The 26,829-nt window shown below is 45.8% G+C and overlaps 1 protein-coding gene across 4 annotated transcripts in view; it reads left to right on the top strand.

The window, feature by feature from the left end:
- The window catches only part of KIF16B (kinesin family member 16B), a 289,942-nt gene that overhangs the window by 183,856 nt on the left and 79,257 nt on the right, over positions 1-26,829 (top strand). For 2 of the 4 annotated variants that reach the window (XM_036827059.1, XM_036827057.1), the window contains exons 18-23: positions 6,066-6,098; positions 6,450-6,503; positions 8,237-9,595; positions 13,152-13,304; positions 15,206-15,302; positions 16,017-16,067. In XM_036827059.1, coding sequence (XP_036682954.1) covers positions 6,066-6,098; positions 6,450-6,503; positions 8,237-9,595; positions 13,152-13,304; positions 15,206-15,302; positions 16,017-16,067 — 1,747 coding nt within the window. The remainder of the gene's footprint in view (positions 1-6,065; positions 6,099-6,449; positions 6,504-8,236; positions 9,596-13,151; positions 13,305-15,205; positions 15,303-16,016; positions 16,068-26,829) is intronic. The other 2 variants (XM_036827058.1, XM_036827060.1) reach the window with 2 other exon arrangements.

Here is a 26,829-nt window from a genome sequence, read left to right as displayed (position 1 = left end):
CACCTCACGTTCTGTGTGATCCATATGCATCCATATTTCACTTACAATTCACCCTTAAGACCTGAAGACAGTTTATCCATTCTGTATGTCTGACACACTGCCTTGAACATAGTAGGTGCTTGTTAAAGGTTTGTTGGACGTGTGGCAGGCATGGCTGAATGAAGAGGCAGGAACATTCCCTGTGGCACACTGTTCTGGTCTGTCCACAGGGGAGAGGTCCATCTGGGAACGGTGAATCATATTCAACTCTGGGAGGCTGTTTCTGGGGTACACGTTGCCGTGGTTTGGTTAAGGAGGTGAGGTGGAATTCCAGAGTTGAAGTAGGAATGGAGGAGGAGTAGGAAGAGGTAAACTTTGCTCTTGACTTCTCTAAAGAGGAGGTCACCTTGGGCCTCTCCCTGATCCGCCCCTCCGCCTGCCCAACCAGGCCTCAGTCTCCTGGCCTGTAAAGTAGTGGGAGGGCAGGAGCAGGGTGTCTGGGTGGGGTATGGGGGTGTGTGCCGAGTTGATTGCATGATCTCTCGAGTGCCGTGTACTTCTAACTACCTTTGGTCTTATGTTCGATGAGGTAGGTCTCCTGGGTTTTACCGGTGGTCCTGGCTGGCTTTATTGGAGAAGGTTATAGCACTGTTGTGAGAAATAGGCTGAGGAGAAACTCACTTAAAATGCTGTGGTATCAAATTTTACTATTTTTTTTTTTAAAAGCAATCTTTGTTTCTTTGAGCACTTTTCATTTGCAATGCGAAAGGCTTAAGACTGGCTTCTGGGAAGTCTTTACCAGTACTTTCTAGACTAGGGATTTGAAAGTTAATTAGAAAACCACTCCCAGAATACTAGGGATATTTTTGTTATAAACTCTTTTACCTAAAAGAGGTTTAATGTCACACCTTCCTAGATCAAATTGCATGGTGCGACCCTCATCTTGATATAAGCACCTTGAATTACAGTTGTATGAAGTCACTCTGCTGTAGGATAACTTGATTTGAGGGGAAAAATGGGGAGACTGGGAGTGGGTAGTGTGGCAGTTTCAACTGTCTCTACGAAGCAGCTATTCTTAGCTTTCTAATGCGAGTTTGCATGAACCCTGATCAGGGCACGCAGGAATGACTGCAAGGCCTGTCCAGGCAGAGTCCGAGTCTGGATGAATGGCCGGGTTCTTCTTTCATGAGTTTCCCTTTGCCTACCTTGGGGTAGCATCTGGTTTCTGCTCAGCCTTTAAAGAATATCTAGAATGTCGAGGTTCTCAAGGTCAGGGAGATGATTGGACAGGACCTGCACAAACTCTAGCACCCAAATCCAAACTTTCTCTTTAGTCTCCAAGATCCCCCTGGTCTCCTTGGGATTTGCTCTCTGTAAGGTGATTTGAGACTGGCTGGAAGGGAGTTCCCGAGGGTGGTAAGGTGGTAAGAAGCTCGGCCATTCTGGGCTCAACCATTACAGGACCCACTGCGGTCAAACCCTAATCCCTTGTGAAGGATGCGGGAGAGGGGAACCCTCTACACTGAGTTCTGGTCTTTTCCAGATCCTTTCCATCTGTCCCTTACCAGACTCTGGACTGAGTCCAAACATCCCAGGCAACAGGCCGGGGATTCTTTCAAAAATGACACATACGTGATCAGAACCAGCTGTACAGTTTGCAGGGCTCAGTGCATAATGAAAATGTGGGGCCTCTTGTTCAAATATTAAGAAGTTTAGGGTGACCACAGTGGAGTATCACGTGAGTGCAGGGCCCTGTGCACCTTCACGGGCTGCCCGCCCACGAGGTCATCTCCGGATTTGATGATAACCTGAAAGCCACGTAGGAAAAATCCAGGCCTCCCCGTTGACCAAGAACTTTTCCCTTAGCTGTTCGCGTACTTGCTGAAACTTCCCTTAGCCGCTCGCGTACTTGCTGCAAATGCCCGTGTGGGAGCTGCCTCCGCTTTGGCTCACCCCCGTCGGCTGGGAGCCCCCCCGCTGGTCTGTAGATCAGCATCCACGCCCCAGCCACCTCCCCCACAGCTGCCACTCAAGAGTGGGCTGGACTCCAGTAGCCACTTTCCTCCTTTTAGAAAGTGAAATGAGAAGTTCCAAACTCATCACCATTTGGACGACACAGGGACTCGAAATGTATGCTTTCAGTTCATTAAAATTTCTTTCTCTTCCTTTTTCTTGATAATCACAGTCTCACTTTCAATGTAATGGTGTGCACGGAGAAATTCCCACCCCCTTGCTTTTTCGTTGCCAGTGATAACAGGAATATAGATGGCAAGATGTGCAGTTATGCTGAAAAATGGTAGATGTCTTTTAATGCAAAAAAAAAAAAAAAGACACCATTTCTCATAAAAATAGGTTGTATGCTGTGCTTTTTTGTTGGCCCTAACACAGTGTGTGTTACTTCCAACTGTCATTTAAAAATGCTAAAAGCGGCTGTAAAAATTATATCCTTTTGTGGTTTTCCTTTTCATTATAACATTTAGGAAATTAGCATTTGGGGCCAAGATGATTCCAGTAAAGTAAGATAGTGAATTACACTTATTTAAAATGAAGCCACATTAAAATACAATAACAGTTGATGTTCTTTCCTTGATATTAACACACATTTATATTTTACAGTCTATTGAGGTTTGCTGTTTGAAATATTATCATTGATTATGGAAGGAGGTGCATTTTAAAGTATGTTCAGTAAATATGTAATATTTAATAGAAACTAAACAGTACCAGCAACAGCTGATATCACCTCATATTTAAAATATAGTCCCTGACTTTGTAATTATGACTCTCTCCTCAGACTCTTTGGGACTGAGCGTCTTTATGTTGTTTTTTCTTTTTTTTTTTAAACTCTTAATTTTGAGGAAATGGGAATCATTATTTATCAAGGGGATCCTCTCTCTCTGCCTTTAGCTGCTCATCTTCAGCCTCATTTAAGGGCCCATCCTTCTCTGCCAGTCACTGCAGTGTGTGTGGTCTTCCAGACTCTGCACTAAGCTCCTTCATTCACATTCCATACCTATGTCCTGGGTAATTCCTATCTAGATGCTGGTGAATTCCAAGTCTATATCTCCATCCTTGATGACGGCCCAAGTGCTAGAATTTCGTTTGTATCCCCTGCCTGCTGGACTTCTCAATTTGGTTGACCCTGGAATCATTAGATTCAACATGTGTAAAATTGAGCTTACTTTCTTGAAGGCAGAATAGAGATAAATTGTGGGCTCTGGAGTCGATTGATTCTGCCATTTACTGGAGTCGTGGCCATTGCTCGTGTGTAAAATGGGGGAAAGATGGCACCTACCTCACAGGACCATTGTGAGAGTCAAATGCGAGTCCTGAGACCCAGGTGTAGAATGACTCTTTCGTGGATGTTGATACAGATGTTTCGTGGATGTTGATACAGATATTTTGTATGTACGGTCTTGTTTGATGAGATGGATGTTTGTCTTCTTTGAGGGAGGGCTTGTTATTTTCTTCAGAGTCTGTAAAAATTAAGCATCCAAGATTAAGTAACTCATGCTTAGCCTCACAACCACTAGCATTTGTATTTGGACCAGTTGACCTTTTAGCACAGCCTCTTGGCCGTGAAGCTCGGCTTCCCCACCCACTGTGTGACCTGGCCAGAAACCTGAGGGTCGTCTTTGACTCTTTCTTTCCCATCACAACCTCCAACAAAATCCAGCCCATTAGCAGGTTCTGAACTGAACCCCTGCGTATCAGAAGATACTGGCATTTCCTTATCCCAGTGATCCTGGGTCCTGCCTCCATCATCTCTTGTTTCCGTGACGACACAGGCCTCCTGATCTGTTTCGTGGCTTCTCCTCTCATCTGTTCTCTGTGGGCTCTCTAACAACCCTGTTCCAAGACACTTTTCTGCCACCATCTTTGGGATCAAGTGCAGAGTCCTCAGTATAACTTCCAAGGCCCTGCACCGTGTGGCTTCTCTTGTCCCGTTGAGCTTCACATCTTGCCCCTCCCCTCACAGGAAGCCAAGACCTGGCTTTATTGAGCTTCTGCATCATGCACAAGGAAGAATGACACAGCCTAGGTGGAAGTTCCCTTGGGAGGCTTGCCTTGATTCTAGGTCCTACCAAATTCTGAGACCAGCACCCGCTTGGTGTGTTATAACACTGTGTCCTTCCTCATCCTGGCTCGTGACACACTGGGTGTGCCCCTCATGTTTATTCCACTGTCACTTACAGACTGGGAGCCCCATGGGGGCAGGGACATATCTCCCTTCCGGACTTCTGTATCCCCTGTGCCTTGCACAGCGCCTGGCACTGTGCTCAGTAAAATATGTAGGTGCTCGGAGTGTCACACTGGAGATGAAGATATTAAAACTCACATTTCATGACTTTTTGAGACCACACAACTCATTAGCAACAATTGCAGTGGTTAGCAGCACAGATTTTAGTACCAAACTGATTCAAGCCCTCCCTCTGCTACTTACCTCATCTAAGCCTCAGTTTCCTGTTTTATAAAATGGGGATGAGACCTGCTAGGGTTAGGAGAACAAAGTGAGGGTATTGCATGCTCAGTGCCCGGCCAAGCACCTGCACGTTGCAAACTGTCTGGTGATAGGTTTTCATTCAAACCTCTCAGAGCAGCATTTGCCTTATGACTGTGCCCTTGTGACACTGTCAGAGCAGAGCGACATTGTCTGCTGATGGTCACATCGAGCTGATGCTCACAGAAAGTGTAAATCAAGAATAAAGACAGTTCTATTAGGAAAATCCTCAGGTTTTGAAAGTGTGTTTTATCCGGTGATTTGATTTTATTATTTTTGACTGTAATTATCTCTAGAAAGACTAACCTGTACCGAAGTCTAAAAATACGTACTAGGAAGCATTCCCAAGGTTCTGTTTATCGTTATATAAAAGAGAATGATCATATATGAACTTTAATGAAACCCTGTATCTGCTTAGTGTAATGGCATATGGATTGGGCTCCAGAACTGGCAAATATCTTTCATATACTATACTTAGGTGATTGATTTCTCTTGGATGGCAGTGCCTGTAATCCACAGATCATTTTCATTTGATAGAAAGATAAATATAACCCTAAATGATAAGTTTCAACGAAGGATTTAATATTCTTATTATATATCACAAACTGGAGCATTGCTCATAAAATGAATGAATTGAGGATGTTTTGGAAGCAGGCTATCGTGGCTTCAAGTCCTGGTTCCACCACATCTTACCATCGTGACCTTGGACAAGTTCTTTCAGGCCTCTGAGCTCTGGGTTTCTCATCTGTTAAATGGATCAGGTACTATGTGATATCTTCAGGATTTGCTGGGAAGGCAGAGTAAGCAAACATGTAAATCACTCAGCACTGCCCTCAGTTCTGCTTGCAAACCCCCCCAGACATCTTACTCTCAATTTTAGCCCAAATTAAATTGGTAACAGATCTATTTGAAATTTTGTTAGCTCATTGTAAAGGTAACTGTTGCCAACCTGGATTATCTTATCCAAGGAAAACAGTTGACTGATGAATTTTTCCATAGTTCAGCTTCTTAGCTGTATTTGCTATCCACCACAACAGGAAACGTTTAAGAATTACAGTTCATGCTGTTTAAAAGGTATAGTGAAACCTTGAAGTAATTCAATCTAGTATTTGAGAAAAAGTCAACTTGTTATCAGTATTTTAGCGAGTTGTTTTAAAATTCCCAGTGACCTAGCCCCCTTTATTTTGCTACCACTATGGTCAATCTGTTCATAATCTCTGTAACCCCCATGGCTCCAATATCATATAACTACTAACTACAGGAGGATCTTGAGAAACCTCCATACAGTATAACCATTTATAAAGTAGTAAAAATATGAATTTGACTTCTGTGGGCAATTATTATTGGTACTCAGTTATTATTAGTGCTCTAGTTATCATGGGAAGCGTATAAAACATAATAGCTAACCCTTTGGAGAATTTGCTTCAAGAAATGATTGGAAAATGTGATCTGTATAAAAAGACGTTTCAATTTGTGCATGGCTATTGGCTTTTAAGTACCTTACTGCTTTTCTCCTGATGTTCCCACAGTTAATTCTTTTCTTAATTGATGTCTGTGCTCTCTCTCTCTCTCTCTACCTCCCCGGCAGTCTTTTCCCTATAAAAGGACCCATCTGTCTAAGGTAGAGATTCTCCATTTTTATGTACTAATCAGTGGCTAAGCTGCATGGGGTAGGCATGCTTCTCATTTAGAAGTCTCCTTTAACTCTGCTTTTCCCGTACAGTGGTGTTTTGTTTGCTTTCCTTCAAGTAAAATATGTTCTTTTCAGCCTGAATTCAAGCACTCCTAAAGTATGACTAATTTATAATCATAGTCATAGAGCAAAGAATACATTTTAAACTTGCTAATCCATAATGATTAAAAATTGTACTTGACAAACCAATGTTCTTTGTAATATGTAACTACATATAGAGAATAAGAGAGTGAAAAAAGCTCTTTCAGAAAAGTGACTCATTTTCATTTGATTTATTAGACTTGAATTTGAGCGGCAACAGCGTGAAGAACTTGAGAAATTAGAAAGTAAAAGGTAAGCCACGTGGTAGGAGTCATAACACCACATAGTGGGTGGGTGCCTGTGTTGATGTCCTAGACTGAGATCCCCTGTGTCTGTGTCATCTCCCTCTGGTTCCGTGTCCATCATTTACACGTCTGATGACTGTAGCTCCTTTCTCTTTAGCTGGTTAGTTTTACTTCACGTTTGAATTTTTTAAATAGCTCATCTTCAAATACTTGTAAGACCAGGGAATAGAGTCAGTAGGCAAATTTAATATACTCTTTAAATATGTACATATAATTTACATATATTAAATATATACATACATATATACAAATATATATAATACATCAAATATAGACTTGTTTAAATTTAACTAAAAAGTATTTCTTCCTTAATAATATCCTGAGTTTTAAAAAAGCCAAAAGAATGACACTTCCCCTTCTTATGCCTCCTCACTTTTTAAAACATCTTTCCTTATGTTGATCAGCCATTTGTGTTTCCTTTTCTAATCTGCCTCTGCATGTTCTCAGCTCCCTTTTCTTCTGGGGTGTGTGTGTGTGTGTGTGTGTGTGTGTGTGTGTGTGTGTGTGTGTGTGTGTGTGTGTGTGTGTGTGTGTGTGTGTGTGTGTGTGTGTGTGTGTGTGTCTGTGTGTGTGTGTGTGTCTGTGTGTGTCTGTGTGTGTGTGTGTGTGTGTGTGTGTGTGTGTCTGTGTGTGTCTGTGTGTGTGTGTGTGTGTGTGTGTGTGTTTAATTGATTTGGAGAGCGTTTTTTATGTGTCCTGAATGTAATTCTTTGATAAAACTAAGTAGTTTTCTTTTTTTTTCCTGTCCTATTTAACAAGCCAAGAAATGGACCAAGGATAGATATTAGAAAGTAAGGCCACAGAAAATCTACACCCTGGATATTTATTTTCTAGAGTGTGGAGTCTGGATGTTACAGATGAATTAGTTTAGCTCGCAGCATCATGTACGATAGTAGGTCTTTGGTGGGTCAGGAGATGGAGGCCGTGCATCCGTACTCTGACATGCCCTGTGTTCTTGCTTTGAAGGCCACCCTGACCTCGAAACATTGACTTAGCACCCAGTGGGGACCCTTTGCTCTCTAAGACACAACATGACATGTAACCCCCGGAATCATGCACTTAAGTATTCTAATGGAGATTGACGTTATTTTCAATGTTATGCATTAATAAACTAATATTTTGGGTCATTTGGTGATTACCATTTGTCCTAAACTAGTGATTAAATGCTAAATAGCGTGTAGTTATTTGAGCTGGAACAATGAAGTGTCGATTATCTTGACTTTGATATTTGACCCTGATGAGTTGAGGACAGCATAAGCATTTTTATTTAATGTCATTTTGTAACCGAATTTCCATTGAGCTTTAGCCTTTGGGCTGAATAAAATTATTCACATTTAAATTTAAATTGGGCATGCCTCTTTCTCTTTGAGCTCAGGGGGCTTTAAAAATTATATCATGCATAACACATTATGCTTATAGGCTCTGCAAAGAAATGATAGCAGAAGCTACTTCAGGAGATTAGGCAAATGATATGTTGGACAGTGACAGAGTAAAAAAATTAAACAGCATGCTGCTGGATATTAAAAGGAAAGTGCTGTTCTCCCTCTTTTTTTAAAATTTTATTTTAGTGAAGGGTGTGTGGTGTATGTCCATTTCTAGGAGGTACCAGTTTAGGGAGAAGTTAGAGCAGCCTTTGAACCTAGCGATCAAATAACGATCAGTCAACGATTTGCATTTCAGAAAACTCATAGAAGAGATGGAGGAAAAGCAGAAGTCCGACAAGGCTGCGCTGGAGCGGATGCAGCAGGAGGTGGAGACGCAGCGCAAGGAGACGGAGATTGTGCAGCTGCAGATCCGCAAGCAGGAGGAGAGCCTCAAACGCCGCAGCTTCCACCTGGAGAGCAAGCTCAAGGACCTGCTGGCCGAAAAGGAGCGGTTCGAGGAGGAGAGGCTGCGGGAGCAGCAGGAGATCGAGCTGCAGAAGAAGAAACAAGACGAGGAGCGCTTCCTCCGCGTCCAGGAAGAGCTCCAGCGGCTGCAGGAACTCAACAGCCACGAGAAGGCCGAGAAGGTTCAGATATTTCAGGAGCTGGAGCAGCTCAGAAGGGCAAAAGAGGAGCAGTGTGTCAAGCTGGAGCAGGAGAAGAAGCGGCTGGAGGAGCAGGAGAAGGAGCAGGTCCTGCGCGTGGCGCACCTGGAGGAGCAGCTCTGGGAGGAGCGGGAGCTGGTCCGGCCGCTGCGGCACGGGCAGGCGCAGCGCGCGGAGGAGGAGCGGCAGGACCTCGAGGACATCCGCGCATCCCTCCTGCGGGCCAAGGAGGCCAGTGCCGAGGGGCACGACGGCGGCCGGGAGCTCGAACGGGCGCAGCTGCGTTTCTTAGAGTTCAAGCGAAGGCAGCTGGCCGCGCTGGCCACCCTGGAGAAGGAGCTGGTTCAGCAGAAGGACCTCCTGAGAAAGGAGGCGGAGGAAGAACGTGAAATCCTAGAGCGCTTAAAATCTGGCAGCCAGGAAGAATCGAGGCTGTCGTTAAAGGAGGACGGTGGTGTCGCAGATGTCCCCCACGCGGCTGGAGATGTGGAGCAGATCAAGCCGGCGGAGGGGAGGCTGCAGTGTAAGGAGCGCCAGCTCCAGTATCTCCTGCAGCATCATTTGCCGAGGCTGTTGGAAGAGAAACAGAGAGCCTGTGAGATCCTCGACCGAGGTCCTCTCGGCCTGGACGGCACTCTCTACCAAGTGGAGAAAGAGATGGAAGAAAAAGAAGAGCAGCTCGCGCAGTACCAGGCCAGCGCCAGCCAGCTGCAGAAGCTCCAGGCCACCTTCGAGTTCACGGCCAACGTGGCCCGTCAGGAGGAGAAGGTGAGGCGGAAGGAAAAGGAGATCCTGGAATCCCGGGAGAAGCAGCAGAGGGAGGCGCTGGAGCGGGCGGTGGCCCGGCTGGAGAGGAGGCACTCTGCCCTGCAGCGGCGCTGCGCCCGGGGCCTGGCGGCCGAGGAGCAGAGGCCAAAGCCGGCCACCTTGACCGCCGGCGGCAGCGAGCTGTCCGGGCTCCGGGCCGGCCTGGGGGCCGAGCAGGAAGCCCTGGAGAAGGACCGGGAGAGGTGAGCCAAGCCGAGGGGACGCCTGCCACACCCTCCATGCCCCATGGTATTAACCCTCGGGCTGTGATGGCGCGGCTTCTATCCCTGGTGCTGTGTGTCTCTCACTGTTTTTTTAAAAAGTAATTCTGTAGCCTTTATGTTTTCTGATTCACCGGCAAATGCTTAGCCTTCTTTTCTTTTTCCTTAGGATCTTTGGTTTAGAGTCACTGGCCTGAAGTTGAAAAAAACACACAAACAGAAACAAAGCCCTTGTCTGTTACCTCACTGACCTCTGACTGTGTGTTTAATATTTGATAAGCAGGGAAGACTGAGAAAGCTTCCAGCCGGATTCCCCCTCCCTCCGTCGGTGCTCTCCCCCCGCCCCATTCCGTTTCATTGACTCCTTTTCCCTCTGCTGCCCCTTCCGTCCCCTTCTTCCCTCTCTCCTCCCCTCCCGCCCCCTCATGTCTTCTGTGGGACCTTGACCAGCACTTGTTCTGGTGAAGCATCGCCCCTGCGTTCACAGGTTCCATAGACACTGATTTCCACACCTGACAGCGAACTGGAAAACAATCCTCCCCCCACCCCCTGCTGATTCCCAGTGTTTGAGAATCCAGAGGGAGACCTCAAGATTCTGTATTAAAAAATAAACAAGCAAAGCTCTCTAGATGTTCCGAACATGGTGGTCTATCCAGGCATGTTAGGTCATGATTCACTGGTATTATTTTCAATGTTGTGAACTAGGAAGTAGCACTGTTTTCATGGTAAAGGAAGAATATTTCTCTTCCTCTACCTGTTGCCTGTCACCGTGCTTCTCGGAGGTAGGATCTCAAGACAAATAAATACATGAACTGGAGGATGCTTTTTCTGCTAACCCTGCAGACGTGATGCCAAGAGAGACTGGCGGCCGCCTATTGTGCAAACGTCATCGGATTTGGTGTCCTGCAAGGGGGCTTTGTGCCCTTCCCAACCCCTTTCTGCCCTGCTGGCCTTGGGCAGGCTCTTCCATCTTGGGGCCGCAGTGTCCTTACCCTCATGAGGAGGACATGGGCCTGTGTATTTTCTTTAGTTCCAGACCCTTTGGTCTGTTGAGATCTTAACTGAAGCCCAGGTTACGGGGGCCTGGAATGCTGCCCCCTCCCCAGGAACCCTCCCCTCACAGCACCTCCCGAGGGGCTGCAGCAGAAGCCCAGACTGCTGGCCTCTAGGAGCCCAGCTTGACGTTGGCAGAGGCTTGGGATCCATGCTGTTGACAAGGCAAGACCTACTGGGAGCTGTTGCCTGAGCCTCTGTCCCCCATCTTGCCTGAAAAGGTCAGGACAGCCTCCTGTCAAACAATCTGCTTAAACTGGATTCTGTTTACCAAGCTCTCCAGTAATCCCCCCAGGCAAAACAGTGACAGATGACAATCAAAAACCATAATGCTGTGACTTCAGAGACATAGGTCTGTGGTTTAAGAAAATGATTGTAGGTACGTTATGTAAATGAAATTGCTGGACAAAGCTCCAGCCCCAGGAAATTTAAAGCTGTGGAGGGCACGCTCTCGATTTGTATCCTGTGCTGTGCAGTGAGAATGCAGCAGGAGCTTGGAGCCTGATGTCCTGGCTTTTGTTAACCGGCTTCACTCCCTGGCCATTTAGTATTAATACTCGATTATAGTGGATACACTGTGATGATTTCCCTATGTCAGCTTTTCTGCAGAAGCCACGCAAAGGAGGCTTTTAGCTTCCTGTGTTTCGATGGAGTAGGCTTTGCAAAGCCCTAATTCAGGCCAGCAAATTCTGAGTGCTTTGCTCTGGCTTTGATGATCCTGCAGCTTTCTGGGGGTATTGGTGTTGTGTCTTATTATCTCTCTGGGTTCTCATGGCTGAGCCAGGGCCCGCTGTGCACCCTGAGCTGACCTCTTGTGAATTTCCAAAGTGCCAAATATCAAATTCAGGTGGAGCCAGATTGGACCAACAGTGCACTGCACTTGGCTTTCCCTGTCAGCTTGCTTTATGAGCAAGATTTAATTATTTTCTTTCTTCTTTCTCCTTGATGGTTGATGGGACAAGTGTCAGGCAGTTAGAAAGTGGTAGAGTTGCATCTCGAACCCAGCTTGTGCCCACTTTGTCCTCCTGTCTGCTGACGACAGAGCCACTGCTGGGCAGACCAGTTCTTCTCGTGTGCTGCGACCCTTTCCATGCAAGGCCCTGCTGTCCCTCGCCATGTATAGAAATCCTGCTCAGCCTTCAGGGCCCCACTGGCGCCTCTTTGCCCTGTGGAGTCCTTCCCATTGCCCAGCCCTGAAGGATGTCTTTGAACAACTCCGTAGGCGTCATCTTAATTACAAACATTGGCCACCACCTACTTGCATTGGCTCATTTTCCTTACCATCTCTGAGATTCTGTGTTAACTTCGTTCCCTGGTTCTTTGCCCACCACCTGGCCCCTGACATCACTCCTCGGTGCTCAGTCCTTCCTCCTTCAAGAATACTGCGTGCGCTGCAGGCTGGTGCTCAGTAATCGTTAGATGAAAGGCTGAGTTCAGCTCGGCGTTGTCTCCCGCGGACCCAGGAGCGCCTACCCTGGTGATCCCGTAATCACATTTCCGAGAGCCAAGACCTTGGCTTTCACGTTCAGGATAGAGCAGTCAAATCACTGCTGGCGACACCAGAGAGCTGGCAGTGTTGTGGCGTGTCAGCATCTGAAACCAGACTCTCTGAATTTTGGACCCGAAGGAATTTGGAGAGACTAGTTGACTCTCTCATTTGATACATGAAGAAATTGAGACCCAGGTGTCATTAACAGTGAGAGGGCTGCAGCCCCTAGATGGTGTTCTGTGGGCCAAATTTACTGGCAAGTTTGGCCCTCTAGCCTGATGGCCCTGGATTCACTCGTGCCTGGGCCAGTGGGAGACCAGCCACACACTCGACCTCATATTAGATGTATCATCTGTCGTTGGAAATAAGTGTTTGGTTCCACAGCTCATGGTTTATATTAATTTCTCCAGATACTCAGCCTGCTTTCCTAGGTCTCTCTCGCCTGTTTCTGTTTTCCACATCCACTGCTTTAGCCAAAGCGGATTCCTGGTTTTTGTGGCTTAGTCCCTTTGTTCCTGCACCTGGAAAACCACCCACTGTCATTTCCAAATGCCAAATTCCCACTGGCCCGTGAAGACTTAACTTAGAACTGCCTTGACCATGAAGGTTCTCCTAGATTGGCAGTTTTAAAGAATTCTTTAAAGCAAAGATCTCTTTTGTCAAATAGAAATACTTATGGGGATCTGATATGTAGGCTACAACCAACTGTTTTGTTGAAGCTGGGTTTGGGACTCTGAGGATTTGCTGAGCACAGTTGGAATATCTTTGCCCTTGATGGTAGAACTCTCTCCAACTTTTGGGTGCCTGTAGCACTTGTCCTGCACCGCTCTTGTGGCCTGTTATCACCTTATACCTTGTCTTATAGGTATGTGGTACCTTTTCTACTGGAAGGTAAAGCTCTTTGCACAGTTTTGGTCTGGATCTCCCATGGTTTCTAGGGAAGATTCTCAGGAGATACTGTTAATGAGTGAATTCACGTAACTTCCATCTCTGTAGGTTAGAACATGAAATCCAGCAGTTGAAGCAGAAGATCTGTGAGGTCGATGGTGTTCAAAAAGGGCATCGTGGGACCTTGGAGGGAAAACCTGCTTCTTCCAGCTTGCCATCCAGTGCTGAAAAGTCTCACCTGGTCCCCCTGATGGATGCCAGGTACTGGACATTAAACTGATGCCATGCCTATTTCTGATGTGATTTAATGACTCACAGTACCTTATATTGGCCAGTTTGCATATGGAGGGCTCTATCAAAGGTGATAAGCAGTACTTATCCCTGTGACATGCTTTGTCCTGATCAGCTGCTGCCTGGCCCATGGTGGGGTGAGACGTCATTTAAAGGGCCCAAGACCTGAGACCTGACCAGCCAAATCTAAGGAATACTGGTGCAAGTAGTTTGTGTGAGAAGGTAGAATTAAAAGGTTCAGGGAAACCAGTTCATCCAGAAAGAAGTGATACAAGGCTAGGTTGAGAGGAACAAAGTAGACTTAATTGAATTGTACCAAGAAGGACCTTGTGCTGACAAATAATTTATAGAAGCCATTGATTACAAATAGATGAAGTCTGTCACAAAGACTGTACCAGTATATTCAGAATGATCATGAATAGCATAAATACAAATCTGATGTTACTATAGGAAAATGATTTTCAACTTGGGTGGCATCATGAATTGCCCTGTGGCTTAGAGCCCTCAGATAAATCAACCTAATCATTCTTTGCTTATAAGGTAATTGACCATTTTTCTCAACCCCATCTACGTCATGGGGACATTTCAAATTGGGCAGTCCTGAGCCCTGGCTAGTAGGAGATAGGTATTCAGGTATCAAAATGTACTCAGAATGGCATGAGCCTCTGTGGTCCTTTGAATCTAGGTCTGCATCTTCTGTGGTACTCGTTTAAAATTTAAGGTCCAGGGAGATTTGTTTGTAAGTGGCCTTGATTCAGATTCAGTTGCATATGATTTTCTTTACTGAAATACTGAACGGTAAATACTGTATTTTATTACCCTAGCTCCATTCTTTGGGGCTGTTTTACCTGTAATATTAATCTCTTTACCCAGCATATCAGAAAGTCATTTAGCCATGGTCAGTAGTACAGAAATGTGTATAGGATTTTGCATGGGCTTAGAAAGATGCAACCAGATTTTTTATTTTTTAGTGTGCTAAGATGTAAACATGCAAAACACTTCATTTAAAATAATCCGTCTAATTCATTGTCTGTAGAACTGGGGCAGGGAGCCTAGGACTGAGAAAGCCTTGCCTTTGGGCGGCCTGAGCCACTAGAAAGATTTTGACGGAACCCAAATTCTCTCTTTCCCTGGTTCCTCTGGGTGGATGGTTGTACTTCATACAGTTTCCCCTGTATCGTATTGGGTACCAGCTGTTTCCCCTGTATCGAATGGGGTACCAGATATTTGGTTGACAACTGTTTCTGGCTTCAGCCATCTTGACCCTTCGCCAGGCATTTTGGAAGGTCTAGAGACCTTTAAAATGTGGTATCTCATGGCCGGGTGCAGTGAAAAGACAGAGCAGGAATGATGTGAGACATTGTTCCGTCCAGTAGTGAAGGTCTGTGGAGAGTGCATCTACTTTTTGTTTTTCCTTTTAATCCTCTGAAATGACTTTGTGTTTTGTGAGAAATGAGAATCATCGTTTTCTGTGTGAGGAAACGGAGGCTCGGTGAGTGAAGTGTTGGGTAGTGATGCCTTCTGAGACCGCAGAGTCATCTGGAACCCGAGTCTGCGACTCTCCCCTGTCCTGCAGCAGGGGTTCCGCTCAGGACATAGGGAGGGATTTGGATGGGATCACTGAGTCTCCCTTCTGTTCCCAAGATTCGTTTATTCATCCAGGCCTCTCTTGTTTGGGGAAAACCCAGATAGTAAACACATGGCATTAGACTTCTTAGAAAGTTGACGAATGTTCCAGATCCTGAGCTGTGATTACATTTGGCATTTAGAACGAGAAGGTTCTCAGTTGCAAAGGGCATGGTAACAAAAAGATCTCAGAATGCCCTGTGTGGTTAGAAGTGGTCACGGACCCCCATCTCTTTTGCTTCCAGGATCAGTGCTTACATTGAAGAAGAAGTCCAGAGGCGCCTTCAGAATCTGCACCGTGTGGTTGGCGATGGCAGCGGTGCACCTGCCGAGACTGTGAAGGTGAGTGAAGGAGCAGGTGATCTGGTTATTCGTTTTGAAGATGACCTTTCAGTAAGGAGCTGGGGGTGGTGGTCTTTTATGTACTGTTTCTCAGAAAATTGAGATGCAAAATGTTGTAGAAATATTAAATATTGCTTAGGTGGAGCTTAACAGTTTATAAATAGTATTAATTCAAGGGTAACTTTATTTTAAAATTTTGAACTTCTGGGGGAAATTCTTAAGTGAATATGAAGTTTCCTGAAGTGCTTTATTTACTTTGTTTGATTTATAAAAATTCTACACGTGACACCTTTCTGTTTTCTCCAAAAATATAATCAATTTCCATAAGTATTTAAATTCACTCGATAAATTATCCCAAGTAGAAATATAATTTTGCCTTTGAGAAGATACATACTTGTGACAAGTTGATTTTTATCAAAATAAAGTCATTTCATTTCTACCCTGCAAATTAAGAAGTGTCCTAAGGAAATTTGCCTTTAATGTTATTCTTCGAATTTTAAGATTAGGAGTAAATGGTTCAGTTCCCTTACAGGCAGATGTATTGAGAGTCCCATTTACCTTGGGAATATAAATTCTCAAGAAGGATTGTCATTGCGGAATGACAAGTATGTTTCCTTAGAATTTTGTTCTCATAAATATTTTAATCAAATCATTTTTTTCCCTCTTTATGAACATGCTATAATTTAATATAGAGGGCTTTTATTTTCTTTTCAGGATAATGAGAAACTTCACAATGGCACCATTCAACGTAAGCTAAAATATGAGGTAGGTAATGACTTTTCAGGTTGATAGGGTTACCTTAAATTACAGCATGCTTGTGTGATTAAATTTTCTTAATGTTTAGTTGTATAATTAGAATTTCAAAGTCCCAGTGAGATTAATGGCTAATAAGCAAGGCAAGCTATTATATGACTTAAAATTAAATGGAATCCTGCTGGTTGCAAACTGCTTTTTAAATTAATTAATTAATTAATTAATTTATTGTTATTTTTGTGTGTGTTTTTTTTTTTTTTTTTTGTAAACTGCTTTGACTTTGTTTGAATGGCATGTAGCTGTGGTGGAGGCCCTTTGCCCAGGTTTTCATTCGAAGCAGTATCCTTTCCCTTGGTCTGCATTTAAAAGGCTGAATTATATAATCAGAATCAGATAGGGGGTTTAGAAATGAAACTGGGTACTTCTCGATGTTTTAGAAACCCTGCGTGTTTTATAGACCGCATTGGCAGCGGTGCAGAGGAAATACTCTTGGTTGGGTAGCTTATTTCTCTGGTGGGTTGTCAAACCAAGGTTTGTTTGGGCATACGATTTGTAAGGCTTTACCTGTATTTTCCTCCACTGAGGGACTTGTCCTTCCTATACACTCCTAAATTAAAAAGCAAAGAAGCAAAACTACGAGGTGGTAGAAATCTTACATCACTGAACAGAGCAAGCGGCGGAGGGGTGGGTGTCCCATGGGAGACTGGCCACCACCTTGCCCTCCATCCCAGCCATCCAGGAATGACACTGTCTTCCTGTGGACGTCCATTTCCTCAGCAGGTAACCTTGTGAAGAGAAGGACGTTGCCTTTCATTTCTTTGTGTCCACGTGCCTGGTCTGTAGCAGGCTGGCAGTGAACCTTTCATGGTGCTGGTTTGTAGATATCATTATGGCGATCTAAGCAGGGCAGTTATAATGAAGGATTCCAGTGAAACAAACCAAGAGGCCAGAGAAACATGCATGAGGTTGGAATACTTGTCAGTTTCTGATTTGCATTAAGTCTGCCCCGATTACTCTTACTTGCCCATTGGAAAATTGCATCAAAGATCTTAGGGTTTATTTTAGAGTAAATAAAATACTAGACCAAGAAGTGGATACTGTGGATCAATCCCATACAACATATTTCGATCAAAATACCTGGCGATTTATAAGATATGAAATATGGAAATTGATGCTTTGTGTGTGAATCAGGTCCTCTATTCTGAAATCATGAATCAGTCAACACGAATGGCTTAGGCTTTCGATTGAACCTCTGCATTAATCCACACGATGAAACCAATGCCCGCAAGAATCTTCATGTGGAAAAGCATCGCAAAAGGTGCCACAGCCCCATTTCACCTGTTTTTGACAGAAGAGCTCTCTTGCCCCGTTGCTGTCCAAAGAAGTCACTGACGCCCCCGGCCGAGAGGAGAGGCGGAAGGTGGACCAGAACCACCACTGCAGCCGGCCCGCGACCCGGAGCATCTCAGGTCCCTCTGCCTGCTCCTCAGCGCCAGGCGGAGAGGCCCGCCAGCGGGGGTCTCAGCCCTCGGAGCCCGAGCCGTCGCGTAGCAGCGATTGTAACAGGGGCGGCTCTCAACCAGAACACGTCGATCTAACTAAAATCTCTTTTCTGAGCAAAAGCAGCACCAGCGGGGAGGGACATTTTCAGGGTGAGTCAGAAAACTTCAGTGAACCGACGACTCCTGAAGGTGAACACAGCCCAGGGGTCACGTCCAGCTGGACTTGGCTGCAACGCGCGTCCCAGGAAGTGTCCGTGCACAGTGGGAGCGAGCAGACCAGGCAGAGCCGGCTCCTCTGCCTCGTTCTCTCTGAAAGTGACTCAAGCCACAGCGTCCCCCCCGCGAGGGCTCCGGCCTCCGAGTTCTGCCGGGAGCAGGAAGCCGGGGAGGAGGTGGCGGCCAAGGCAGTGGGGTCACCCATGAGTGTCAGGCCAGAGGGAAGCAGCGGGTTGGGATCTTTTTACCGGCGGGTCTCAGACCTTTACAGAGACACCAGTAACCACCTGCTGCGGGCGGGCACGCGGGGAGCCTGTGGGACCCTGGGGGCTCGCCTCCTGTGCGGCAGCGTTCATCGCGAGGCTGCTGTTTCTGGAACTCTTACCCCTGGACACGCTCTTGGAGGCACCCGGGGTGTCACCAGAAGCTCATTCTTTTCCCGAAGAAGCTCAGGTTGGCAGCAGCAGGGAAGGGTCGGGGGCCGTCAGGCGGGCAGGGAGCCTGGTGCCCTACAGAGCCCCGGGCCTGCCTGCTGGCCCCACAGCTGCCGACTTTCCAGGCTCCTTGCCAGGCTCCGTCTTCTGCCTAGAGGTGGAAGGTGCCAGAACGGGCTCTGCGTTTAAGCAGACGCTCGTGCGATTCCCAGACCAAATGCTGAAGCTTCAAGAGTGCCCTTTGAAAGGCTTCCTTGAGCTGGTGGCCGGTTCCCTACCAGGACTTCGGGCGACACGAGTGAGGCCCAGGGTGTGTACTGGCACGCTGTCGCCAACCGTGTGGAGCCCCGCCCCCTGGCCCGCGTGTGAGCTGCTGCTAAACTCCGCCCTGTACGTGCTGGTTCTGAATCCCCAGCCTCCGTGGGCCTGCTTCGCGCTCTGCCCCTCTCTGGGCTACAGGAGATTCAGATCGGCTTTGGCGGGCAGAGCGTTTGACTCCTGGGCTCTGCAGAGAGTCTCCTGCTCACCGCGCTTACCTACGCAGACACCTCTGTCAATAGATGTGCCGGGACCTCCCGTGTGTCCTGACGTCCGAGGCCGATGCCGCCGCCTGCACCAGCCATCCTTTGTTCCAGCAAGATCTGCTCCAGCTTTCCCTTGATTGGAAGGCGGAAATCCCTGATTTAGTTTTGGTGAACGGAGTTCAGTTGTCATCCAGGTTCCAGAATACCCTGGTCGACCTGATTTGTTTCCTTCACGGAAACCTGGACGTGGACGCCCCGTCTCTGGCGGAGGTTCAGCTCTTGCTCTACATGACGGTCAGAGTCGAGGTGGCTCTGGCCCAGGCCACTGCCAGTCGCTGGTCCTTCTGAACACCCACGTCGCCCTGGTGAGGGAAGACCGCGTGTTCCACCCTCAGAGCGGCTCTCTGAGCTCGCCACCTCCAGGGACACGGTTTGATGTGGTCAGGTGCCGAGCTTTCAGTGAATTCCGGTGTCTTGTTGTCCCAGAGATGAAAACAGCATCCACCATCGAACTCGTCTTCTTCCCGAAACTCAGACACCCGTCAGATTCAGGAAGCAGCGCCACCCAGCACCCTCAGGAAGCCCAGCATGTTCAGCTGTGCACCAGCACCTTGTGTCCGGAGGGCGGCCGCAGTGTGGCCCCTGCGGTCTGGAAACTGACCCTCAACTCCCAGGACGAGGCTCTGTGGCTAATCGCACACTTGACAAGGCTCTAGGGAGGAGACTTGTGAAAATACTCTGCATATTTTTTGAGATCTTTCATAAAATAAACATGATGAAAGTCATCCAGGGCTATGAATATCTCAGTGTAGCTAATTGATTTGAAACTGGAAAAACGCAGGCCTCTATAAATTGAAAATGTAAATATTTTAAATATCGCCACTGAACTAAAAATTGGTGATAGTAGAGCACTGATGAAATATCTTCATCACCACCTTGCTTCACTTTCTTGAACTCCAGCCTTGTAAATTGGGTCCTCTTTATTTGTGAGGTGCTGGAAGCATTTCAGGTTGTGCTCATGTCGACCTGTGGTTATGTGCCTTGGAGTCTATTTCTGCTGGACACCGGCAGGCGGATTTGTGCTGCCTGAAAAGGTGTCTGGTCTGGTAGTGACCTTCTCGACGTCCTCCGTTGGCCAAGGTTAGGACAGCTCTGCCGCAGAGCACGGCAGTGACACATCAGGCTTCCCTGGAGGACCTGGGGGTTTACAACACCCTCCCCTCCCCGTAACATGTAGGATGTAGGCAGCGCCCTTGCCCTGTGGGGTCTTCTTCAGGGCATTGCCTCTTCCCTCCTCCCTTCAGACTTCTGGACTGTTCCTTTCCAGCCTATGACTTCAGCTCCTCACTCGTTGGCTTAGCTTTGACTGCCCTTCCCCTGGGCCACATGCCCCCAATGTGCCAGGCCTTTCTCTGAGCTTTGGTGGTCCTCTCCTAGAGAGACTCTGAGCCCTGGTGTAACTTTCCAGGCTGCCGTGCGCTGTCTTATCCGATAGAGACCACGTCGATGGCGTCCGGCGCTTCCCCCTTCGCCTCTGACCGCGGGGTCCTGCTGGCCTCGCTTCTGAGGGTAACTCATGCCCGTGTCTGCCTCAGGTCGGGCTCCTCTCCCCCCCCCGGTACCACCCAGGAGCCGGCCGCCCTCCTCCTTGTAAGAGGCCTGAGGCTGGGCTCTTCGGAAGTCTCCCCCTTCTCTGGTTGACCCCTTCCTTTGCACCCGCGGCGGTTCCCATTCCTGTGAGGAGTCGGGTTACACGTTTTGTCCTGATGTTTTACTGCATCTGACCCTGGGTTGCTCTGTGCGCCTTCTCCTGTTTCTCAGGTATGAATGTCCTACTAGCTTCCAGAGTCTCTTCCAGGAGGAAGGGGGCCACCTCCCCCTGGCCCTGTCCTTCACTTCAGCCAGGGTCACGGCAGCTGCTCTGCAGTGCGTCCGGGCTTAGCGACTCGGCCGTTCCACTAAGGCCTTCGTTTTAGCCTGGCCTGCAGGGGCCACTCTGTGTTCTGGTCAGATATTTACATAACGTGCAATATAATGTTGTAGCCCCCCTTCACTTCTGTTCCTCGTCCGTGATAGGGCCAGTGCCAGGGCTGACCCTTCCAGGGACTGACCGTCTCCCTTTGGTCAGGAAACACAGGTCTTCCCTCTCTTCCCCATCAGTGCTGGCAACAAGCTACTGAACTTGCTCCAAGTTTTCAGCATTGGTTTTCCTCTCCCCATGTTCTGGGGAAGTGAGCGGGGAGAGGCAGGACCCGGGAGAGTGCGTCGGGGTCCACACTGCTGGCCGCAGCCTGCTTTGCAGAGGCCAAATGGAGCTTTTTGTCTTTTTGAGGCGGTAGAATTCAAATGTTTTTACCTTTTCCTGTGGAGCCTTTTTTTACCTCTTCAGCAACACCCTCCGCCCCCAATACACACAGACACACACACACACACACACACACACACCCTATTGCCTTACACATGGAGGCTTTTGAGTCTGTGAAAAGGACTTTATGACAGTTAGTTAGCTTGTCACATGCTTGGCTGGTGGATCTTCTACCACAGAAAAAATTTCCAAAATGAACCACAATAGTCTTCTAATATCTTATCAATAATATTGCCCCTAATTTAAATTGAGTATTTTCTCATATGTTCTGGATAAGAAGAACGGAATGAATGATCATGAAGAGTGGAGAGAGTGGGGTTTAAGATGCCAGCAGAGGGATACCTTGGTTGGAAAGGAAACAGTACATGAGCAGTCCAGAATCTTAACAGAGTGATACGTATTAAACAGACTGACCTGCTCGTCCTCATAGGTAAAGAAGCAGAATCCTACTGTGTTATAAATGATGTTCTTTAACACTGTCCGTAGATGGAGTATGCAGCGAAAGTGGGCATTGCATACAGAGCATATTATCGGTTATGACTTGTTTAGTCTGCTTTATGGTCCAAGTAGCCTGAGATGAGGGCTGCATTCTGCTCTCACTACAAAACAGAAGCAGCTGCCTCTGGGCAATTCAGATTTCACATGTCACTTCTTTTCACCTAAGCATACTTTTTACCTTGAGATCAAATACGGTCCTGATATGAGAATTAGATTAGCCATCATGAAGTGAGTATTAAGGTGGTCATGATGCCTGGAGAAGCCGGTGGAGCGGTGTGTGTGCCCTTGTCCTCCGTGGCTTCAGTCCTAGGGCCTCTCTGGCTCACGGGCTCATTCTCTGGGGTTCTGAGCCGGGGCACTGCTGCGGCGGAGCAGGCGTGGCAGCCTCAGCGTCCAGCCTGAAGTACCGTCTTCTCAGTTGTAACGAGTTCCTGTATCAGAAAGAAATAGGTTCGTACATACTTTATCATGTGGCATCTTGCACTGTTGTAATATAGGCGTAAGCGTTCACATGGCGGAGCTTGTTAATGCGTTCTAGACAATACCTCTTTGAGGCCTTTTGAAACATGATTTCATCTGAATTTGATTAAAATCCATTTTGCTCACAGCTGCCTGTTGTGCAGACTTGTGGTTGGCAGGGTGAATTTATTTCGTCTTTGTTGAAAAATATTTCAAAACAGTTTGTCTCCCTGTTCTCATTACTTAAAAAAATGTGTGTGCATCCTTTGGAGAGAATGCTTATGCCTTCCAGTGGTAGTAATTACAGTAATTTTTATTTACATTCTTTAAATGATTGATGAATTACAGTTTTGAATGATAAATAGATTAGAGCATTTTTATTAATGCTTCTCAGATGGTCTCGTTGGACAAACCAGTTTCTAATGAGGTTGTTTTGTTAATTTAGTTACACAGCTTCCACTATTCACTTTAGTTGATACTGCTTCCTTCCTTAACGTATCTTTTGTGATAGCTGTTATATCAGTCAGCTATTGCCAAATAGCAAGCAACCCTCAAAATTTTAGTGACATACCAATAAAAAAGCTTTTATTTCTCACTAATGGTTTGTAAGTAGATCGAGGCAGCTCTGCTTTAGGCTAAGGTCATCTGCAGGTCAGCTAGTTTGGTCTGCACCACCTGCCTCATTTTGGATCTGTGTGGAAGGGGCAGTGGCCGTATCATGTGGATGACAGAAGCACGAAAAGGCAACCATGCGTCATGTCTGCTAACATCCCCTTGGCCAACGCAAGTGACACATGCAAGTCCAAAGTCAAGGGGCAAGGCAGTGTACCCTCCATTCACCAAGAAGCCATGGCAAGAATATCTGCTCCTCCTCCTCCTCCTACGGCTACAAGGGAGAGAGAATTGGGACCACACACAGATGCATTGGGTCAGGGTTCCCAAGGTTCTACTGAGGATAAATTCAGATAAAACCTGTAGGACCTCTTCCTTATGGAAGTATTGAGTCCTAGTTACTAGTTGAACTTATTTTCCAGTTCAGTCTTTGCTTGACACCTCCACAGGCTTATCATCACCTGCCTCTGAAGCAGCTTATCCATTGGGATCTGCTCTCGTTGTTAGACCGTTGTTTCCATAATCTTCCTTAATGTGACCTCCATCTGCAGTCCGTCCGTCCGTGGCGCCCTCAGTCACAGAGTAGAACAAGTCTGTTCCACAACCGTGTTATATCACAGCCCTTCCAAGAACACAGCGCGCTCTCTCTCACCTCCTCGGAGTTTTCTTCTTTACCTCCAACACTCTTCGGTCCCCCTGCTGGTTCTTACACAACACAGATTCCAAACCACCATCGTCCAATCTGTTTTTAAGGATGCACCCTCGTAATTTTTTAAAAACCTCCTTTATAAGGAACGGAATGGAATAATCCAGTTGGTGAGAAGGAAAGAGATTCTATTATAAATCACTACTCACGTTTTCTTCTACTGCCATCTTGTTAAAACCTTCTGTTGCTGAAGATGCAGTGGACTACAGCGGTAGCAGCCCTGACCACCCTTTATATTGTGGTTTACAGTGTGCAGAGTTCTTTCCTATGTGTTGTTTCTTTGGAGCCCCACAGTGATCCTCCCAGGAAGGGCGAATTGTTATCGATTTCCATTTTGTATCTGAAAGGATCACTGATTGGGAATTGGAACTCAAACCCAGACCTTCCCCCAGAATGTATGTTCTTTCCACAATGCCAGAGTCACCTTCTGGTCCTGGTTATTCTTGACATTGCCTGAATACATTTTTTTTTGTTGATTTGTTTTTTTTGTAGGAATGAATAATTGATTGGAAGAACTGTTGATTTTTTTCTGACTTGTAACTTTTTTCTTGGAATTTCTAGACATTAAATATTATTTCTCTTCTTATGAGTTTTGTTTTTCAAGAATTGCCTTACAAGTTTCTTTGCAATTCCATCGTTTCCTCATACACCTTATGTCTCCTTTTTGCTCTCTACATTTTAGCTCTTGCAGAAGAAAAGCCTGGGTATAATCATTTTGGCAGTACAGTACAGATAACCTTGTGTGCTCGAAGTTGCTCCTTCAGTTGGAAGATTAAACAGTATGCTCTACAGAAACCTGATAAAGAGAATCCCCGCCAATCCCCTACCCCCACTTCAGTTTTGCCCGGACCTGAGAATTCAGTACAGTTTGAACCAAAACTAGGGCTCAGCAGAAATCAGTGAGTGACGATGAGTGGTATTTTTCTTGGGTCATTAAAGACATTGTAGAACCAGGAGGGAAATCAGCTGGTTTTCCCTCCTCAGGTCCTCAACTGCCTAGACTCATGTTTGGTAACGAGAGCTACATGACGGCTACTGCCACATTCGTACTAGACCTGTTATTTAGTCTTTTTTTAAATCATCCATCTAACGATGGGTTATCCAGAGACAATGACCATTAAAGTTCTCTTTGGTCTTGAGAAAGATGGGGACATTTTTAATAGCTTCAAGTTGAAACATTCATCAGATCATTCAGTATTTCCAAACCTTGAAACAATGTTGGTCAATCAACTCAGATCTACATGGATGAAATAATCTACTTTTAGTGAGAATCACAGCTTCGAATTTACTGGAAGGCCAGTAAACGCAGGATATTCCACAAGCATTTATATCCAACACAGTTTGTCATTTTCTGGGTAATTTATCCTTGATAACATATAGATATAGATATATATCAAAAGGAAAGAAATACTCCTTTATTTGAAAACCCACATTTCTGTTTCCTGATGTGCGTCTTTTAAACTCACTTTAAAATGAGATACAGTTCATGGTGGTTCTACATGTCGGGCTGTTGTTAAGTCCTGACCCTGACCTGGAGCAGGTGTGCCATGTGTCTTAGCAAATCCAGGTCAGTTGTAGGTACTAAGCCTTCAAAGGTGGCGTGGGACCAGCCCCGGGTCCCTTCACAGCACAGGCAGGCTTCACCTTCTGGAGAGGAATGCAAGCATGTCTTGGCTTTTTGCCACATTTGTAACGTACATTTGCTCACACAGGTTACCTTTATGCCCCGTTTCTTGTGACGTGGCTCATATTTGAGAAGGTGATGGGTCCTCACCATCTCTGCCCCAGACCCCCATTTTCAAACTGCTGGGTCATAGTAGGTGCTTGATGCAAATAGCTCTAATTAGAACTATTACTGTGGCATGTGTGGTTGAAAAAAGAGGGATTTGAAATAAGTGCTATGCTGGGAACAGAGAAAGGAGAATTACTAGTTTGGTTAAATCTGATAAAAACCCAGGTTTGCTTGTATTTTAGAAGCAAAGCTTGGATATTTGGCTAAGAGATCAGACGGCCGTCCTGAGCCCTGACCTTGTCATGGTTAAAGCATATACTGAATTCAGCCATCTTGTATGTAATCAGAGCATTTAGGGGAGAATGTTGATGACTCCCTTTGGAATCGGTTCACTCCGTGCCCTCTGCAGTGCCGACAGCGATCCTAGTGGATGTTAATGCTGCTTCCTATTAATTTTCTTAATTTGCTCCTTTTGAAGGAGACAGCCTGAGTAGGAAAAGATTCTAATCTGAATATTCAAAACATAGCCTGTGTTCTGTCTGTTTCTTTTGGCTGAGGACTGGACTATAATATTTCCCCAACACTGGAAAAATAGTGAATTTGTTGACACAGGACGTTGTTTTGTTAAAAGCTATCAGAAAAATATTTCTCTGTATCTTATTTTAAAAGACTTTTTTTTTTTTTTTTAAAGAGGACCATTTTTAAAGTCTTTATTGAATCTGTTACAGTATTGCTTCTGTTTCATGTTTCCGTTTTTCTGGCTGCAAGGCATGTGGGATCTTACTCTCCAACCAGGGATCGAACCCACATACCCTGCATTGGAAGGCGAAGTCTTGACCACGGGACTGCCAGGGAAGTCCCTAAAAGATATTTCTTATGTACAGGAATGTAATCCAAGTTACTAATTATGTACTTTTCCTTGACCTTTTATTTCTAAATAGAGCCAGTCTGTGGTACATTTAAAATTCCTTGACCTGTCCTACATATTTATCCAGATCTCCTGCGAGATGTGCTTTCAGACATACAGCCTTTCATGTTTCTTTACCTCCTAGCATGATGTGTCACCAGCTTCCCCTTCCAAGTTTAAGAATCTTCTTCGCTACATGTAGAGAAACTGTGACTGATTCCAAAATAAATAATTCCATAGAAATTTAAAAGCTCTCATAAATAATGGGATATATGATACAGCACACATTTGCTTGTCTACTGTAAATCTCAAGATATTCAAAATATAGCTCCTTTCAAATAAAAAATAAATTTAGGAGACATTTATGTTAGTTTTCCTTCCTGCCCAACATAAACATAGTTTAGGAGAATGTCAGGAACCTTTCACAGTATATCCTGAGAATTCGACATTTCTCATCAAATTGACTTAAAAACAGTGTCTAAAAATTACGTTGCAGCAGTGATTTGATGGAAGCACATACTCTTGATTTTTCTCTATACTTTTGCTCAAATGTCTTCAGATCCCTGGCTTATTCTTCAGTTATTCATTTCTGCAGGTGTTCATTTCTCTACACCTGTTAATATTTAGTTACTGTGAAATCAGTGAGATTGAAGTAAACTGTGGTCCCAGATGTTAGTGGGAACTCTGACAATATTTCTAATCCCCAACGTGCAAAATAATGAAGAGAAATATCCTCTTCTCAGCAATGGGTTCAGTTATTCTTCACTGTCTGGTCCTGAATGGAGCAGTGGCTCTTGTGTACCATCTAGAATAGTTTCT

Source organism: Balaenoptera musculus, chromosome 15 (assembly GCF_009873245.2).
Source record: "Balaenoptera musculus isolate JJ_BM4_2016_0621 chromosome 15, mBalMus1.pri.v3, whole genome shotgun sequence".
Lineage (NCBI taxonomy): Eukaryota > Metazoa > Chordata > Mammalia > Artiodactyla > Balaenopteridae > Balaenoptera > Balaenoptera musculus.
Note: the sequence above shows the minus strand (reverse complement) of the source record. Positions and strands in the feature narration are given on the sequence as shown.